General features: G+C 40.4%; 1 protein-coding gene across 1 annotated transcript in view; it reads left to right on the top strand.

Annotated features, from left to right (window-relative positions):
* Window positions 1-20,197, top strand: part of NBAS (NBAS subunit of NRZ tethering complex) — a 355,775-nt gene that overhangs the window by 24,022 nt on the left and 311,556 nt on the right. The window contains exons 7-9 of the mRNA XM_085016151.1: window positions 5,798-5,931; window positions 8,549-8,682; window positions 10,431-10,529. Coding sequence (XP_084872277.1) covers window positions 5,798-5,931; window positions 8,549-8,682; window positions 10,431-10,529 — 367 coding nt within the window. The remainder of the gene's footprint in view (window positions 1-5,797; window positions 5,932-8,548; window positions 8,683-10,430; window positions 10,530-20,197) is intronic.

Consider the following 20,197-nt stretch of genomic DNA (forward strand, 5'->3'; position numbering starts at 1 on the left):
GCGTCTGTGACCTACACCACAGCTCAAGGCAATGCCGGATCCTTAACCCACTGAGCAAGGCCAGGAATTGAACCTGAAACCTCATGGTTCCTAGTCGGATTTGTTAACCACTGAGCCATGACGGGAACTCCCAAGCTCTGTTCTTTATCTCAGTTCACTGAGACTTCTGCCTCCTATTTGAGGTCCCCCCCCCTTTTTAAAAACAAAACAAAACAAAACAAAAAACAGCTGCATCCTCTGCAGGTGGAAGTTCCTAGGCCAGGGACTGAATCCTTACTGCAGCTGTGATCTCTGCTGCAGCAACTCGGGGATCCTTGAACTCCTTGTGCTGCGCAGGTTATTGAACCCATGCCTCCTCAGCACCCAAGCCGATGCAAGCCGGATTCTTAACCTACTGGGCCACAGCAGGAACTTTTTGCATTGCGGTCTGGAAAGTACTTCCTGGCAGAGAACAAGGATGGTCCTGGGGCTCAGCTCATCTGTTTCTCTTCTCCCAGTGATCACATTCTTGCACTGTTTGTCGTAATACCCCTGAAAACGGTTCTTTGCCATGTTTTATTTTTATAGTGGGAGGCCTCGTCTGAAACTAATTACTGTGTTTTTATTTTTTCTTGTAACTAAAGAAAAGTACATGATATCAAATAACAGAAGTAGAAAAAGTAACAAAAAGATTGTCTCAACTTGTACTCTTAGAAACTTAAAAATTTAATATAAAATCTTCTATGCTTGAATGAACCTGTGAATACATGGACTAGCTTTTCTGGTGGCAAAATGCAGTCATCCTGTGTCGTTTGTTCTCCAGCTTGTTGCCCCACTTAGGGCATTGATGCTAATGTCTTTTCCAGTCGATGTGTACAGCTGTGCCTCAGTCTTGTAAGTGTAGCCGCAGGGTTCCATTGTGAGAATGTGCACCACCTTTTAGTTTTCCTTTCCCCGGTTTGTAGAAGTTGAGACTCTTCTCTTTTCTCTTATCCATCTTTGTGCCCTTTCGCCCCCAACAGCGCTGGAAAAGACATGCTGTTTGCCCATGGGTGTAGTGTTCAAAATATGATAGCTACAGCCGTAGTTCCTTCCTGAAAGTTAGACCTGTTTATACAACCATGAGAAAGGTGTGACTGAAGCCATTCTTTCCTCCCTTGTCCGCACCATATGTTACCTATTTCAAAAATACTCATCTGGTTAACAGGCAGAGGGAAGAAAGCATCTCATTTTCAATTTACCTATCTTTAGTTATTAGATAGGACATAGGTTAAGTGGATTTAACAATTTTTTTAAATTGTTAGATCATATCTTTTTGTCTATATTTCTCTTGATTATTTGACTTTTCATTATTTGTAGTTTTCCTATATAGTATGACAGTTACTCTTTTGTCATATATGTTGCAAATATTTTTCCCAATCCATTTGTCTTTTAAATTTTTCATGATGTCTTTTTTTTTTTTGCCATGAAGCATTTTTTTTTTTGGTGACTGCATTTGTCATTTTTTCCTTTTCTTAGACTTTTCTCATTCAAAGATTGTAAAATTTTTCTCATCTTCCCCCAACACTCTTATTTCAAGCATTTAAATATTTAGCTCCTCTGCATGTCCTTCTAGCCCCCAGTAGTTTTCTTTTGCGCACTGATGTAAAGGTCAGAGGATATTTGGGAGAGTGTTCATTGGACCACTGGTGGTCACCCCATGGTCACACCCAGCTCTTTTATGCAGCATGGAGAATAAAACCTGGTATTCCTTATTTCAATCCCCCCCCTTTTCCATTTCTAATTTGTGTAAATGAGCACTGGATTGAAGTGTCCTCCTTTAGCACTTGAGTACTGCTGTGTACAACAGAGTCACGTTAACAAACCCAAGTTCACGTGCCTCAGTGAGGCCAAACAAACCGAAACGGAGTTTGGGGCAGAGAAAGGTTTTTGCTGTTTTCTTTTCTGCAATTTTATATCTCTATATGCATGACCTCTTAAAGGTCAGAGCCTTCAGAATAGGCTGTCCTGTGTATTTCAGACTATAGGCAACATTATTTTACAAAAGTACAGAGCCAGCATGACCAAGCAAAGGAAGCAGAGCACAGGAGTTAGAGCTAAAGAAACAGAATATGGAATCAGACTTGTTCTTCCTGTTACACTTAGGCACTGGTGATAAAGTTATGAACAAAAAGGACACAGTCCCTGATGCTTCGGAATTTATAGTTTGATGCATAAGGCAGATAATAAAAAGTAGGCAAATATATCCTTATTTGGGATAAGGGCTGTGAATGACATGAAATCGTTGGAATGCAGGAGAATAATGGAGCCTGCCTAAGCAAGGGAGATTGAAATGGAGATGTGAAAGATGGAAAGCAGCCACGGTTCAGGGGATGGGTGCTCCAGCAGAGAAGACAGCACTGGCAGAGCTCTGAGCTGAGAGCCACTTGGCAGCCTGGCAGGTTGAAGGGGCTGCAGCTGCTGGAGAATGAGAGTGGGTATAAAGAGTTTTGCCAGCAACTTGGCAGTTGTCAGATTGCTAGTTAACTTTATCATCAGCCTCTTGGACTACTTTTCAGAAAATTCCATTGTCACTTGCTTTGCAAAAATCGGTACTGTTCTAAAACCTCTTCTAAAACCACCCAGGGTGCTGGAAAAATCTGGTGATAATGTCTTTATTTTCACATTGTTGTGTGAAAGCTTATCTTGTTATGAAAACATATCTTTATCTGGGTCAAAACACATGTTGAATTTTCTGGAGCTACTGGCATAACCAGTAGAAGGAATAGTAAAAACAAATTCCCTTCAGGTGGAATTTATCTCAGACAAACATAGAAAGAGGTACATAAATCTCTTATCCTCTTATCAAAATGAAATAGGAGGAAAGGTGTGTTATTACAGGTAAAACAGGAATAATGGGAAAATGTTGCTCTGTTTCGTTAGCATGTGAATATTTTTCAGGGTAGTAAATTGTTCTCTTGCTGGTGTTTGTGTAGCATCTGAGCACATGCAGGTTTTGTATTATTTATCATTTTGTGCCAAAATTTACTTCCATGTTTGATTTTTTTGTTTACAGCCATGCCCCTGTCATGAGGATGTGGAAGTTCCTGGGCCAGGAATCAAACCCCTACCATAGCTATAACCAGAGCCACAGCAGTGACAATGCCAGATCCTTAACCTGATGAGCCACTCGGGAACTCCTGAGTTCGATTTTTTCTTTTCTTTTTTTTTTTTTGAAGCTATCTGAGGAAGAGAACTGATCTTTTGCTTAACTTTATTCCTGTCATTAAAAAATTGCTTTTCCAGAGTATATGCAGTATTTTGGTTAGGCTTTAATAAAATTCACTAGAGCTTTCTGTGTTCAAGGGCCTCTCTTGGATTTTTGGGGCATGGTTTTACCTTTTTTTTTTTTTTTTTTTTTTTGTCTTTGTCTTGGGTTGCACCTGCAACATATGGAGGTTCCCAGGCTAGGGGTCTAATTGTAGCTGTAGCCGCCGGCCTACATCACAGCAATGCGGGATCCGAGCCACATCTGCAATCTGCACCACAGCTCACAGCAACGCCGGATCCTTAACCCATTGAGCAAGGCCAGGGATCGAACCTGCAACCTCATGGTTCCTAGTTGGATTCATTAACCACTGAGCCATGACGGGAACTCCTGCTTTTACCTTTTTATAGGTAGTCAAAGTGAAGAAACTCATTGATATCTGATACACTCTTCCCATACACAGAACATGCTTTACATATATTGAGGAGATAAAAGGGAAGTTTAAATTCTGCAGTATCTCGTTTAGGTGGAGAGAAGACTTCAGTTATATCATTCACGTTTAATTGTGTTAGTCTCTGAGGTATGGTAAACCTGTACCATTACATTGCCCTATAACTACAGAGTTTTCTGAGAGGCTTGGGCTTAGAAGCATTAATCCCTTTCTACTCCAGGTCCTGGGGTGGCGATGTGGAAGAAGACATTGTCTCAGAGACTTGTGGGGGAAATAATCAACAGAAACAACATCTGATCTGATAAATGTTATGAGACACTTCTGTACACTTTATTTAGGAGGGCACAGAGAGGAGGGCAGTCAGTTTTGAAGACTGACGAAGAAGGAAGAGGTGACAGTTTATTTCAATAGGTGATTTTAACAAGAGCCTTTGGGTAACGTTGGAGATGAACGTTCTGGGTAGAAGCAGCAGTGTGCCTGAGACACAGGAACTGGAGTGTGCTGCTTTGTTTGTTTGCCAGGTGGTTGTACTGTGAGCGGGTCATGAGATGTGTGATGGAGGAAGGCGTGGGAGGTAAGCTGGAAAGCCATGGTGGGACCGTCTGTGAGGGGCCTTTCGTGTATATGGAGGAGTTTAGACTTGATTTTTGCTGGAAGTGAACAAGCAGCAGGAATTTTAAAGCAGCAGAAGGATGTGGTCTGTTTTACAAAGATGTCTTTGGACTATTAAGGGAGGATTAGAGAGAAAGAGACTGAAGGTGGGAAGACCAGTGGGAGGCTGTTGTGGAAGACTAAGCCGGAGATGATGAAAGCTGAATGGGGATATTAGCAGAGAAGAGAGAAAAGGCGGCGTTCCTGGGAAACCTTTGAGGCAGTAATCCTCAGGCTGAACCCAAGCTGAGCCTGGGGGCAGCGCGTTGTAATGAGGTACCCACGGCACATGCAGGCAGCACACTTAGGTTCTGGGCTTGGTTCCGACCTTGACTCGTGGTGGCACCCTGCGTCTCCTGACCTTTAGGCATTTTTGTTGGGAAGGGGAGGGCCCTTCGTTTCTGGGATTCTAATAAGGGGAAACGGAAGCCAACGAGCAAAGCTAACACCGTTTAGAGTTTCACAACATCTTTTCTGCAGTTAGTAGCCTTTCTATTGTTTTAACAAAAAATTCGGAACAGAAGAAAGTACAGGTGTTGGATTTATGATTGAGAACAACTCTTGATTCACATGCCTAATAGACATGTGTATTTTTTTCTCTAATACTGTGTCAGTATGATCCCATTTGGTATCTCTCATTCCTTGGCCATGTCTGCAGCATGTGGAACTTTCTGGGCCTTGGGTGGAAGCAGCACCACAGCAGCGACCTGAGCTGCTTCAGTAACAGGCTGGATCCTTAACCTGCTGCACCACAAGGGAACTCCCCACTTTGTATTTCTTCAGCATATATACATATATAATTTTTTTTTTAGGCCCTCACCTGCGGCATATGGAAGTTCCCAGGCTGGGGATCAAATTGGAGCTGTAGCTGCCGGCCTACACCGCAGCCACAGCAACGTGGGACCCGAGCCACGTCTCTGACCTACACCACAGCTCACGACAATGCTGGATCCTTAACCCACTGAGCCAGGCCAGGGGTCGAACCTGCATCTTCATGGATGTTAGTTGGGTTTGTTAACCACTGAGCCACAATGGAAACTCCATTTGGCATTTATATTTGATGTACATATTTAAATGACCTCAGTTGAAATTTTCATTTTTTTTTTTCTTTTTGCTTTTGGAGGATCTAAACTCATTGCATTGGAATTATTTTCTGCCTAGTCTTTATGCTTTTGATCTTTCTTAATTTCATAAGTATTTTGTGCATCTCATTCCTGAGCTTTGCCAGACAGGGCTTGCTCAGCATTTAGCCGACTTTGCTTCTCAAATAAGTGGGATGAGGCTTGTTACGGTTTGTATTTCTCACTTTTACTTGCAGTGTCTTCCTGGGAACTGTTCTTTTCTCGTGAACAGAAGTGTCGAGATCTTTAGGAAATGTTGTAGGACTTGAATACGTTCTTGAGTGGCAGTAACTACAAGTGTCAACTATCTTTGTAATATTAAAAGCACTTCTTTTCTTTTCATTCTAGTTCCAAAAGATCCAAAACCCCAGTGGAGACGTGTGGCGTGGAGCTATGATTGTACCCTGCTGGCTTATGCGGAGAGCACGGGAACCGTGAGGGTGTTTGATCTCATGGGAAGTGAACTCTTTGTTATTACCCCGGTACGTTCATACCTTAAAGTGAAAACATTTTTTTTTTTTTTTTTTGGACTACCTTTTGTGTATAGGTACTTGAATGAATGACCTGTGATGAGATAGGAAATTTAAATTCATTATTATTCTGATGTACATTTATGATGCTTAGATCTAGTTAGAGATCTTTGCATGAAATGTTTATTCTTTGTATTTTGTAGTGCACTATCCAGACATAATCTACCATCATTAAAAGATACTAGTGAGAGGTCCCATCATGGCTCAGTGGGTTAAGGACCTGACATTGTTTCTGGGAGGGTTTGATCCCTGGCCTTGTTCAGGGGTTAAGAATCTGCCACTGTTGCATGCTGTGATATAGGTCAGATCTGCATGCCGCAGGTGTGGCTCAGACCTGGTGGTGTTGTGGGTGTGGCATAGGCTGTGGCTGCAGCTCCAATTTGATCCCTGGCCTGGGAACTTCCATATGCTGCAGGTACTGCTGCAAAAAGAAAGAAAACAGCAACAAGATGCTAGTTACTAAACACTAAATAGAGGTTCAGAAAGCTGTTATAAAGTTCCAGTGAAGGAAAGAAGTCAAAGAACCATTCTGGAGAAGAGTTTGAATTTGTTGCCCTAAAAGGATGAAATTGAAATGGAGAGTGGAGAAAAAAATTAATGGTAGTAATAACATGTATTTGTATAGTGCTTTGTAGTTTATAATGACTTTGATGTATATTCTTATTTAATATTCACAACACCCTTTGAGTGCCTGGGGTAGATATTCTCTTCATTTTATAGTTAGGGAGCTTGAAATTGTGAGGAAGTAAAATAACTTCCAACAGTTATCCAGTTAATGTGTCTCTTTTAGGAATTCAGTGCTTTTTACTTTGTATCCTCCTTCCTGGAATGAACAAAATAAAAGCGCAGGTACTAGTGGTTCTGATTCTGGTTGCATCTTAGAATCATCGTGGAAGTTTTATTTATTTAGGGCTGCTCTTGAGGCATATGGAAGTTCCCAGGCTAAGGGTCGAATTGGAGCTACAGCTGCTGGTCTATGCCACAGCCACAGCAATTCCAGATCCGAGCTGCACCTGTGACCTACACCACAGCTCACGACAACGCTGGATCCTTAACCCACTGAGGCCAGGCATTGTACCTGCATCCTCATGGATACTAGTTGGGTCCATTTCTGCTGAGCAACAGTGGGAACTCCAGTCACAGGGAAAGCTTTATAAAGAAAAGAAAAACAAAATTTCTAGATCGCCCAGGCTCTGCTGACAGAGAGTTTGACTTAATTGATCTGATTGGGCCCTGGATATTAATAATGTTTCAAGTCTTTCAGCTGATCCTAATAGGAAGCTGGTGATGAGAACCAATGATAGAGTGATTTTTGTTCAGAAGTGGGTGGAAAAAGTTGAAGTTTTTGATTTGAGCCATTGGGCTCGTGTTATGGAAGTCCTGGGGAACCAGACTAGGAAGGTTAAATTACTATTTTCTAGATTAGCACTGTCCGATAGGAGTGCAGTGTGAACAATATATGTGATAATGTGTATAATTTAAAATTTTCTAGTAGCATCAAGTTCAACAGGGGAAATTTATTTAATATATATATTTTACTACAACATACCCTAAATCGTTACATGTTAAAATGACTGTGAAGTATTTCATTAATAATTTTTACGCTTTTTTTCTTCAACACAAAGTCTTTGAAGTTTGGTGTGCATGTTTATGACCTATCTCAGTTCGGACTAGCCACGTGTCAAGTTTTCAGTAGCCACATGTGGCCTCACAGTTTCACTGAGCGGTTTCTAGATGATGGGAGGACATCCAGGGTGAAAATCTTCATTATGTGGGCTGCCTAAGGTGCACACGTCTTCAGATCTACAGTAAATGTAGCCTGCTGTTTAGTTGCTGAAAAAATGCCGGTATCGAGAGTGTTTTAAGTGTCCTTCCCTTTAAATTCCTGATGAAGCAAATGGAAATAACTGGAGACTTTTTTTTCTTATCTTTTTTTTTTTTTTTTTTTTGGTCTACTTAGGGCCATACCCCTGGCACAAGGAGGTTCCCAGGCCAGGGGTCGAATTGGAGCTGTAGCTGCTGGCCTATACCACAGCCACAGCAACTCCAGATCCAGGCCCCATCTTCGACCTACACCACAGCTCACGGCAATGCTGGATCCTTAACCTCTGAGCAAGGCCACTGACTGAACCTTTGTCCCCATGGATGCTCATCAGATTCGTTTCCACTGAGTCATGACGGGAGGTCTGTCTCCCCCCTCCCGCCCCCCAGCGGTGGGAATTAACATATTAGAGCTTATATCTGAACTCTGTCTTAGAATTTTTTGAGGCTGCATGATGGTTTTTTGTTTATTTTGCAGTGGAAGTATAGTCTGAACAGAAGTTTACTTACTTGGACATGTCACCTGAAGAGGCTGCTATGGTTCCAGCTTGTGGTTGGGAGGGCTAGTGTAGACGCAGGGGTCTAGTTCTAGGCACTTGGGCTTGCGTATTTCTTCGTATCAGATCAATAGGGCAATTTTACCCAAAGTACCATCTGGCAAGGCCAGGGCCTTGCATATCTTTCAGTTACACATATGTTGATTTCTGTCAAGTACCGTTTGAGTAACTAGTTTCCCCCTCTTCTACAGGCATCCAGTTTAGCAGGTGATTTGAGCTATGCCATTGCTGGGTTGATATTTTTAGAATATAAAGCAAGCGCGCAGTGGTCTGCAGAACTCTTGGTCATCAATTACCGAGGAGAACTTAGAAGCTACCTTGTAAGGTAAGCATACACTGTATTTGGGGTGTACTATTTGAAATAATGTTTGTATGTCTGGTTTAGTGTCAAATTTTGGTGCTTTTTTGTCTTTCAGCATTTTATTATGAAAAATTGCGAATATTTAAGGAAGGTTGAAAGAATTTTTATAGTGAACCCTCATATACCTCCACTTAAATTCTATGTAGCATGTCACTGTACTTGCTGTATCATGTTTCTACCCATCTCTCTTTCAGGCCATTGCTCAGTCCTATTTTTTAAATAGATTTCAGAGTCAATGCTTGAATACTTTAATTTAGCATGCATATCATTGAAGTTCATGAATTCAGGCTCAATATTTGCTTATAGCTTTCTTTCTTTTGAGATAAAATTTGTATACAGTGAAATGCACAGATCTTAAATGTACCAACCACCGAGTTAGACAGATGTGTACACTTCTGCAATTGAAACCCGTATCAAAATGTAGAACATTACTGTCATGCTAGAAAGTTCCCTCATGCCTCTTCATGGTATATTTGCCTACACCCACTCTCAGAGCAACTCCCGTTTATAATTTTTTTTCCATCATAGATTAGGTTTTGCCTGTTCTGGTGATTTACATTCATGGACTCAGTTTGTACTCTTGTCTAAGTCTTCTTTCATTCAGCATATTTTTGAGATCTCAGTAGTTCATGGTTGATGAGTGTTTCACTGTATGAATATCTCATTTGTCTTAGCTTGGGTTTCTGTGACAGAAGACCATAAACTGGGCAGCTTATCAACAACAGAAATTTATATCTGACAGTTCTGGAGGCTGGAAGCCTGGAATTGGAGTGCTAACGTGGTCAGGTTCTGGTGGGAGCCCTCTTCCGGGTTGCAAACTGCCAACTTCTCCTTGTATGCTCACCTGGTAGAGAGAGGACTAGCTAGCTCTCCAGCCTCTTCTTAGAAGGGCACTAACCCCATTCATGAGGATTCTTTTCTTATGACCTAATATCTCCCACAGACTCCACCTCCAAATGACATCACTTTGGCATTAGGGTCTTACTATATGAATTTTGGGGAGATACAAACATTCAATGTATGGGGGGTCACAGACATTCAGTCCTAACACTCATGTTTGTTTAGCTATTCCTCTGTTGATGGACTACAGACTTTCCTGTTTTGGGCTATTGTGAATAAGGCTGCTATGAGCATTCTTTTTTATTGTTATTTTTTTTTTTGTCTTTTTGCCATTTCTTGGGCCACTCTTGCGGCATATGGAGGTTCCCAGGCTAGGGGTCTAATCGGAGCTGTAGCCGCCGGCCTATGCCACAGCTATAGCAATGCAGGATCCGAGCCGCGTCTGCGACCTACACCACAGCTCACAGCAACTCCGGATTGTTAACCCACTGAGCGAGGCCAGGGATCGAACCTGCAACCTCATGGTTCCTAGTCGGATACGTTAACCACTGCGACACGACGGGAACTCCTATGAGCATTCTTAATACGTCTTCATGGGTGCATGCTTTCATTTCTCTTGGATCAAATATCTTTGAGTGGAATTGTTGAGTCAGAGGGTGGATATAGTTCGTTTTTCAACGAAATTACCAGACCTTTTCCCAAAGTGGTTAGTCTTCCTGCTAACAAGTTATCAGAGTTCTGGTGGTTTTACATCCTTAGCAAAATTATTTGGTGCTGTCTACCTGTTTAATTACAGACATTTTAATGAGTATCTAGTGGTATCTCACTGTGGCTTAATGATGTTTATTTCTTATTTACCTCCTTGAATTTAGTGTTGGAACAAATCAGAGCTATCAAGAGAGTCACTGTTTCAGCTTTAGCAGTCATTACCCTCATGGCGTCAACACAGCTATTTACCATCCTGGGCACAGGTAAGCAACCCTTTGTCCTCGTATTTGGTGGAGTATTAGGTGGATGTAGAAGTCTCGGCACAGTTTCGAAGAGATGCAGTTGTCCATTCTGATTTTTATTCTGACTTCTCCATTTCCTCTCTTGTGTATAGTTAGCTTAATGTCTGTAATACTGTTACAGTCCTCTTCTGAATGTTCCTGCTCATCTGCCTGGCAGACAGCTTCTCTGAGCCAGATGGAGCACTGGAAGTTGTCATCAAGGAATGTCTTCTCTCTCGGTTCTCTGAATCTTTATTTTTCCTACCTGTAAAATGAGTATAATATGTAACACCCAGCATTGTTGGCAGAATTGATAACATAGTGCATATAAAAGGCCCTTCCTTGCACAGAGGGCCTCAGTGGATGTTCTTCACCGCTCCGTTCCTTCTTTTCAAGTTAGGGCTGCATCGATTTTTGCATGGTTGGTTCCTTCAACTATAGGCAGACTTCGGAGATACTGTGGATTCAGATTCAGACCACCGCAATAAAGGGACTGTTGTAGTAAAGTGAGTTACATGAATTTTTTGGTTTCCCAGTGCTTATCAGAGTGTGTTTACACTATACTGTAGTCTGTTACACTATCCTGTAGTCTGTCTAAAAAAGAAGTGCATGTCTAAATAAAAATAAAACATTGATCATAGATCATCATAACAAATACAGTGATAGTGAAAAAGTTTGGGGGTTCCCATCATGGGTCAGTGGTAAGGAACCCAACTAGTATCCATAAGCATGCAGGTTTGATCCCTGGCCTCACTCAGTGGGTTAAAGGGTCTGACTTTGCTGTGAGCTGTGGTGTAGGTCACAGACGCAGCTTGGATCTGGCGTGGCTGTGGCTGTGGTGTGGGCCGGCAGCTACAGCTCCTATTTGACCCCTAGCCTGGGAACCTCCATGTGCCGTGGGTGCAGCCCTAAAAAGCCCAATTAAAAAAAAAAAATTGCGCTGATAGACTTGCTTTATGCACGGTTGCCACAAACCTTCAAATTGTTTAAAAAAAAAATTGCAATGTCTGTGAGGTGTAATAAAGTGAAGCACAGCAAAACCAGGTGTCCCTGTTTAATCCTTTTTTGTATATTGCCACTTCTCCATGTATTTGCCATCTATTCTGAGGGTTACTTAAACCTTTGTACATTTTCTTTCTTTCTTTTTTTTTTTTTTTTGGTCTTTTTTTTTTTGTTGTTGTTGTTGTTGCTATTTCTTGGGCCGCTCCCACGGCATATGGAGGTTCCCAGGCTAGGGGTTGAATCAGAGCTGTAGCCACCGGCCTACGCCAGAGGCACAGCAACGCGGGATCCGAGCCGCGTCTGTGACCTACACCACAGCTCACGGCAAAGCCGGATTGTCAACCCACTGAGCAAGGGCAGGGACCGAACCCGCAACCTCATGGTTCCTAGTCGGATTTGTTAACCACTGCGCCACGACGGGAACTCCACCTTTGTACATTTTCTACTTTCAATGATGTCTCCCCTTTAATTTTGTTATTTGAGAATGAAATTTACACACATTTTACAAATTAGCAAAGCTAACCCTTTGGTTCTCTAAAAGGGAAGAATATCAAATTTTGAATCAAAGTAGCTTGAGTTCTGAATTTTGAGACATACTCTTTTGGCAAGTCCCTATAAACTCTCTGAACACTAGTGAACTTAAGTTTTTTGATTGAAAATGTATGCAAGGTTTTTTGTTCACTATTTAATCCTAGGTCTGTCCCAATGTTTTGTTTGGAATGGTGTGGCTATGAAAATTTCATACTAAAGTACATGCTGCCCCACCACATACACTGAAGTCCCATTTATACTTCGCTGATTCCATCCCCTCCGGCCCCCTAGAGATAACACTGTCCTGAGTTTTGTGTATCATTCTGTTGCTTTCTTTATAGTTTTACCAGTTATTTATATTTAGTTTTGCTCTTTGGCTATATAAATGGAATCATACGGAAGACATACAAGTCTTGCTTTCTGACTTGCTTTTTGGTATATGTTGCTCTAGTTCATTCATTTTTAAGTACCATTGGGATATTTCATTTTGTGAATATATTGCAACATATTTATTTATCCTTTCTCCTGTAGATGGAACTTTGCTTCCAGTATCTTTTTGGTTATAAAAATAGTACTGTGGCAAAAATCATTGTGTATTCCTCTCATGTATGTTCCAGAGTTTTTGTAGGATATATAGCTAGGAGCGAAATTGTTGAATTGCTGGGTAAATACATCTTGAACTTTACTAGGTAATACAAATGTTTTCTAGAGTGGTTCTACCAATTTAAAATCCCGTCAGCAGTGGATGAAGGTTTTCTGTTGCCCCACATTCTTATAAGAACTCTTGATGATGTCAGACTTTTAATATTTGCTGATCTAATAGGTGTAAAAGAATATTTCATTGTAGCTTTAATTAGCATTTCCCTGATTACTGAAGAGGTTGAGAAGCTTTTCATGTTATTGGCCATTTATATTGCCTCATCTCTGAAATGCTTTTTTATACTGTTATTTTTTATTAGGTGCTTGGTCTTGACATTTTTCTATATTCTGGATATTGATTTAGGGTTGATTTTATGCTTGATAAATATTTTTTTCCCAGCAAGTGACTTGTCTTTATTTCCCTTGTAATTTACCTTTTCCTTTATGAGTTGTATCCATACGTAGTTCCAAGTATTAAAAGGTTTGGAAAACTGACTCCTCCACCTGATTTCTTGCTGTCCAGGAAGTTAGTTACTTCACTTTTAGCTTCTTTTAGGAGATTGCTTTGGCTGTTTTGGCAAATCATGACCTTCTGTAACTTCCTAAGAAAGATTACATGTGAAGTATATTTTTTTGAAGCCTTGTATGTCTATAGGTAGTTGTAGTTTTTTTCTTGATGATTATTTGACTGGATAGAATTGTAGGCTAGAAGTAGTTTTCCCTTAGGATTTTGAAGGTATTGCCTGATTGTCTTCTATCTTCTAGTGTTGCTCTTGAGAATTCTCATGTCAAGATAGCATAAAATCCATTTTTTTTTTGTTTTTTTTAGTCCTCCTCCCCTCTGAAAGCTGAAATTTTATTTTTTTCCCTCCTGATGTTCTGAGGCTTGACTGTTATGTCTTAGAGTAGGGCTTTTAAAAAAAATTATATCTGTAATACTGGCCCTTCAATTTTGGTACTTACTTTTGGGAAAATTCTTTGTTTTGTTTTGCTTTGAATGGCCATACCTGCAGCATATGGAAGTTTCCAGGCTAGGGGTTGAGTTGGAACTGCAGCTGCTGATCTACACCACAGCCACAGAAACTCTGGATCCCGAGCCATGTCTGCAACCTACACCACAGCTCAAAGCAACGTGGGATCCTTAACCCACTGAGTGAGGCCAGGGATCAAACCTATATCCTAATGGATACTAGTTGGGTTCATTTCTGCTGAGCCACAACGAGAAGTCCTGTTTCTTAATTTCTTCCTCTGTTACTTCTCTTCTCTCCAGAATATCTTTTATCTAGATATTGAGTATCCTGAACTCACCTTAATTTTCTCATTCTTTTTTCCTCTTTGTTGTTGGGGAAAGGAAGTAAGAGATTATTTTAATTTCTGTGTAGCTATACATAATGAAAAAAGTGGTTTGAAGCACTTTTGAGATTTGTTATAAATACAATGATGCATGTGATTTTGCTAAAAAGAAAAAAAACCACCCGTGTGTTCTAGCTACTTTTTTCTTTTTTTTTTTTTGTCCTTTTGTCTTTTTTTTTTGTTGTTGTTGTTGTTGCTATTTCTTGGGCCGCTCCCGCGGCATATGGAGGTTCCCAGGCTAGGGGTTGAATCAGAGCTGTAGCCACCGGCCTACGCCAGAGGCACAGCAACGCAGGATCCGAGCCGAGTCTGCAACCTACACCACAGCTCATGGCAACGCCGGATCGTTAACCCACTGAGCAAGGGCAGGGACCGAACCCGCAACCTCATGGTTCCTAGTCGGATTCGTTAACCACTGCGCCACGACGGGAACTCCTACTTTTTTCTGATATATATTCTAATGTATTAATTCTCCATGCCTCATCTTTTTTTTTTTTAAACTAGTCATTGTGTTTTTAGTTTCCGTTTTTCTATTTCTCATGTCTAGAAGTCCTCTGTAGTCATTTTAAGAATCTCTCTTAAGGGAGAAAAAGGAATTGAAATGAGAATTAAGTGAGCCACTAGTTGTTTTGAGAATCAAATACATAGTAGATACTCAGAAAATGATCGGATTGAGTAAATAGACTACTATTAATTTTTCCCTTTTGATTTGTGTAGATCTTGTCTTGAGTCAGTTGGTATATCCTTAAGAAATTTGAAAGTCAGTTTCAAAAGTTCCAATTAAAACAGCTAAAAATTCTGGGGTTCCTGTTGTGGTGCAGTGGAAATGAATCCAACTAGGAGCCATGAGGTTGCGGGTTTGATTCTGGCCTTACTCAGTGGGTTAAGGATCCGTCGTTGCTGTGAGCTGAGGTGTAGGTCCCAGACACAGCTTGGATCTGGCGTTGCTGTGGCTGTGGTATAGGCCTGCAGCTGTAGCTCAGATGAGACCCCTACTCTGGGAACCTCCATATGCTGCAGGTGTGGCACTAAAAAGCAAAAAAAAAAAAAAAGAAAAAGCACACACAAAAAAACAGTTAAAAATTAGAAAAGAATATGCTAAATACAGTAAATAAACTGAAATGATGATAGGTGTTTGTTTTACTTTAGATGAAATTGAGTTATCACATGCTGAGTTCTAGAGTTCTTCACATTTTATAAAATTGAATGTAATTGTACATGCTGCAAATAATTACATTTTCTTAAATATTTCTTTTGCTTATAAAATAACACATTATAAGAATAAGAAAATTGTGTTGCTTTTTTTTTTTTTTTTTTTTTTTTGTCATTTCTTGGGCCGCTCCTGCGGCATATGGAGTTTCCCAGGCTAGGGGTCGAATCAGAGCTGTAGCTACCGGCCTACACCAGAGCAACAGCAATGAGGGATCCGAGCCGCGTCTGCGACCTACACCACAGCTCGCGGCAACGCCGAATCATTAACCCACTGAGCAAGGGCAGGGACCGAACCTGCGACCTCATGGTTCCTAGTCGGATTCGTTAACCACTGCGCCACGACAGGAACTCCTGTGTTGCTTTTTAATCCTTGTCAACTCCTTATATAAAGTATGGTCTTTTAATGTTTTTTTTTTTTTTTTTAATGTTTCAGATCTTGTATTTTCCTTGCACAGCTTCACATTAAGGCTTGAATTTCAATTTTGCTGCTGGAAAGGGAATGGAACGTGTTTTGCTTTGACATGCTCAGCTCTCTGCTGTGAATTTACCAAGCCTAGAGAGTGCATATATCATACCCCTGACTCCAGTTGCTGGTCTAATTTGTGTCGGGGGTGACCTATTTCTTCCTGTTTTCTTTGATACTATGTTCAAGCAGAGTTTGCTTTTTGCTCTTTTTAAGGCCTTTTCTTGATTTTGTTCAGCTTATTTTGTTGTTTTAATGCATGGTTATTAATAGCTTTCTCAGCGTTTATATACATTCAATAAATTAATCTATTGTCTTTTAAAAAGTATATGTGTTCTGTAAGAGGAATTGTCTGTATTAGGAAGATTGATGAGGTGGAAAGTCTAGTCTATTTGCTAAATGGCCTGATTTTCATTACTGTCTTATTTATTGTGGCCTGTGTTCATCACACAGTGTTAGGTTTGTGGAAGATGCAAAGATGGAGAACATTCCTGACTTCAAGTTCTCATATTTTTGAATGATAAATGATACACACATATGTTATATATGTACATGTGTGTGCAGTTGACCCTTGAATGACGTGGGTTTGCGGCCCACCTGTTCGTATATTTTTCATTAAATACGTGCTATAGTAATGCACGATCTGTGGTTGGTTGAGGAGGACATGCATGCATGGATGGGGAGGGCTGTGTAAAGTTACACAGAGATTTTCGACTCCTAATTCCCACGGTGTTCAGGGTCAATGGTACATCTCCTACTGCACACACAAACACACACAGGTAGTGTGGAATGTGTATTTCTCTATGTAAATGTGTATGTTTGTGTGTATGTACATAAATAACGGGGATGCAAGCTGGCAAGAAGTAAGGGCCTTAAAAGAGTACAGATAGTTTTATGGGGTTCCAGATACAGGGGATGTTACTTCCTTGAAGGATCAGGGTAGTATGACAGGTGGCATTAGGACTCACTTTGGAGAATGGATATGATCTGCACGTGATGGGTGTTCCAGACAAAGTGACATTGTGAACAGTGACAAGAGGCAGGGGGTCGCAGTGTATTTTTGGGAAATTCCAAGTGCTGTAGCTTGGTTGCCATTGTAGGGTGTGTGCAAGAGGGGAGGGAGGTGATAGCTGTGGTGGGAGACCGGGTGATGGAAAGGCAGGTTGAGGCCAGGTGACTGGGAGGATTAAGTGGTTTCTTATTCTCGAGGAATCTCAAATTTTTGAGATGAGGAAACATGATCAGCTATGCTTTGAGGCACGTTAGTTCAGTTGGGAGGTGCTAGAGGCTGAGTCACTCACAGACGATGTTTAGGCCACAGGCAACTCGGGCCTGTTCACTTTCCTGTGTAGAGTTGCTGTATATACATATGTATTGATTTCATTAATTTTTTTCTATTTTGATGAATAGATTTTATATTTCCAATTAGAATTCAGAATACAAAGACATACATACATGTATTTGTTGCCTTCAGAGCAGTAACATCTAGTATGAGAGCTCTGTCTCTTGATTGGTGCCTCTCTACGTGTGGGCTCCTTGGATAAGTGACTAATTTCTTGAGCGGAAAAGAAAAATTATTTGTTTCTTTTGCCTTTTCTCTTCTATTTGGTATTCTTCTGCAGTCCTCACATTTTTCTATTTTATTTTTCTTGTCTCTTGTAAAAGAAGGTTTTTGTTTTTGTTTTTGTTTTTAAAGGGCCTTACCCATGGCATATGGAAGTTCCCAAGCTCAGGGTTGAACTGGAGGTATAGCTCCTGGCCTACGCCACAGCAACGTGGGATCTGACCCTTGTCGGCTATACCACAGCTCATGGCAATGCCAGATTCCTGACCCACTGAGCAAGGCCAGGGATTGAATTCTCATGCTCATGGATACTAGTTGGATTTGTTTCTGCTGTGCCACAATGGGAACTCCCAAGAAGTGTTATTTTGTATCTCAATCCTTTGCTGATAGTTTTGCTTTGTTCAGCTTATTTCATAATGACGATGCCGTTGTCTTGGTTTATTGCAAATTCAATATTAGACTTCTTTTTTCCTAGCAGTATTTCAGGAAGGTAAGTGGGGTTCACTTGGCACCATGGCTTTAAAATGAATCATGCAGTAAATAGTTATTGCATGGTAGTAATTTGTCCTAAATCAGATTATGTTCATTACTGTTTTAGGCTTTCACTCGTTGGTCTAGGATGTAAGTAAATGTATTTCTGGGGGAGTGGTCTCAAAATAAAAATTTTGGAAAGGTAAATACATTATGAAATCAGAGGGAGGGCCACTTCTTGGTTCTTCAATCACACACAGTTTTTGATAGCAGCCAACTTGGAGATGGATGACGGCATTAAGGTTTCTGAATGAAAATTGCTAGAAAGCGAGGAGTGTGTGTGTAAATGCCCTATTGTGCGTTTGCTAGGTTGTTTATATTTTCCATTCTTTTTCAAATGAAAAAGTTGAAATATCACATTTTTATTTATTTTTGGTTACTCAAGTAATGTGGGCCTGTGATATTTATCATCCACAAGGATTTTTATAAATGTGAAATAAATCAGCCAGAGTGGAGTTGGAATAAATTGAGAACATACAAACTCAAGGTTTTTGAAATTCATCGTTTACTTGATGCTATGAGCACTGTTGAAGAGAAATTGAGGTGGTAAATTGGGTAATATGAAACAAAAATTAATTGAGAGGCTTCGGGATAAGCTCTATGGATTTGCTGATTTTTGACTGTTTTCTTTTTACATATTCTCACTCAGAGCTTAATGAATGCATTTTATCCTCTCCAGACTGTTTTATATTCTGGTTCTGTTCTCCTTCCTACACCTACCCCAGTACGTTTCTGCTTTCTCTTTTCTGTTCTCACTGTTCTCTTTGTTGTGTTAGTTTGGGCTTACATTGTACTCTGATTCCGTCTAGGAGGAGTCTCCTGTCTCCTCTGCGTTCTTACAGGGAGGACATTAAACTTTGGGTGCAGGTGGGGACTGTGCTGGGTGGTAGAGATACAGATGTACTGCTTGCCCTCTAGGCGTGTACAGTCTCTTTTGGGAGTCATACATTCACAATGAGGACAACCACGAAGTAGAAGTTCAAATACAATACTTTATCTATGTACAGTAGGCCTCCCTTATCTGCAGGGCCTGTGTCCCAAGACCCTCAGTGGATGCAACTGCAGATTGTGCCGAACCCTTTAGATACTATGTTTTTTTCTTTTTAAAAATTTTATTTTTTTACATTTTAAAAAATTAAAGTATCGTTGATTTACAGTGTTTCTTTAATTTCTGTTGTGTAGCAAAGTGATCCAGTCACACACAGTTCCTTGTGCTGTACAGTAGGGCCCCATTGCCCATCCACCTATGTTTTTTTCTTATATATACATACATATTTATGATAAAGTGTAACTTATAAATTAGGCACAGTAAGAATATTTGAGTTGCCAGCATCACTTTTGGGGCCATTATTAAGTAAAATAAGGGTTACGTGAACACCAGCCCTGTGGTACCTCCCCAGTCCATATCTGATAACCTGAATGACCACTAAGCATCTGAAGTATGAGATTCACTGGTCAAAGGGGTGATTTACCTCCTGGGCAGGATTGAGCAGGTTGGGGCAATAAGGGCAAGTTAGGTAGGCTTGTATTGCTATAAACTTTCCTCTTAGCACTGCTTTTGCTGCATCCCATAGGTTTTGGAGTGTCATGTCTTTGTCATTTGCTTCTAGGTATTTTTTAAATTTCCTCTTTGATTTCTTCAGTGATTCATTGGTGGTTTAGTAGCATGTTGTTTAATCTCCATGCGTTTTGTATTTTTTGCAGTTTTTTTCTTGTTGATTTCCAGTCATATAGCGTTGTCGGAAAAGATGCTTGATATGATTTCAATTTTCTTAAAGTTACTGAGGGTTGATTTGTGACCCAGAATGTGATCAATCCTAGAGAATATTTTGTGTGCACTTGAGAAGAGAGTGTAGTCCTCTGCTTTTGGATGGAAAGTCCTATAAATATCTATAAGGTCCATTGGTCTAATGCTTCATTTAGGGCCTGTGTTTCTTTGTTGATTTTTCTGTCTGGATGATCTGTCCATTGTGTAAGTGGGGTGTTAAAGTCCCCCACTATTATTGTGTTTTTGTTGATTTCTCCTTTTAAGATTGTTAGCAGTTGCCTTATATATTGAGGTGATCCTATGTTGGGTGCATATATATTTTCAATTGTTATGTCTTCTTCTTGGATTGATCCTTCAATCATTATGTAATGTCCTTTGTCTCTTATAATATTCTTTATTTTAAGGTCTGTTTTGTCTGATAGGAGTATTGCTACTCCAGTTTGCATGGAATATTTTCTTCCATCCTCTTGCTTTCAATTTGTATGTGTCCCTAGAAGTGAAGTGGGTCTTTTGAAGACAGCATCAATATGTTGTGTGTGTGGTTTTTTTTTGTTTTTTTTTTTTTTTTTTGCATCTATTCAGCCAGT

The sequence above is a fragment of the Sus scrofa genome, chromosome 3 (genome assembly GCF_054392235.1).
Source record: "Sus scrofa isolate SSC_HxYL_T2T_F1_AM1 chromosome 3, Sscrofa_HxYL_maternal_Yorkshire_Landrace_v2.0, whole genome shotgun sequence".
Lineage (NCBI taxonomy): Eukaryota > Metazoa > Chordata > Mammalia > Artiodactyla > Suidae > Sus > Sus scrofa.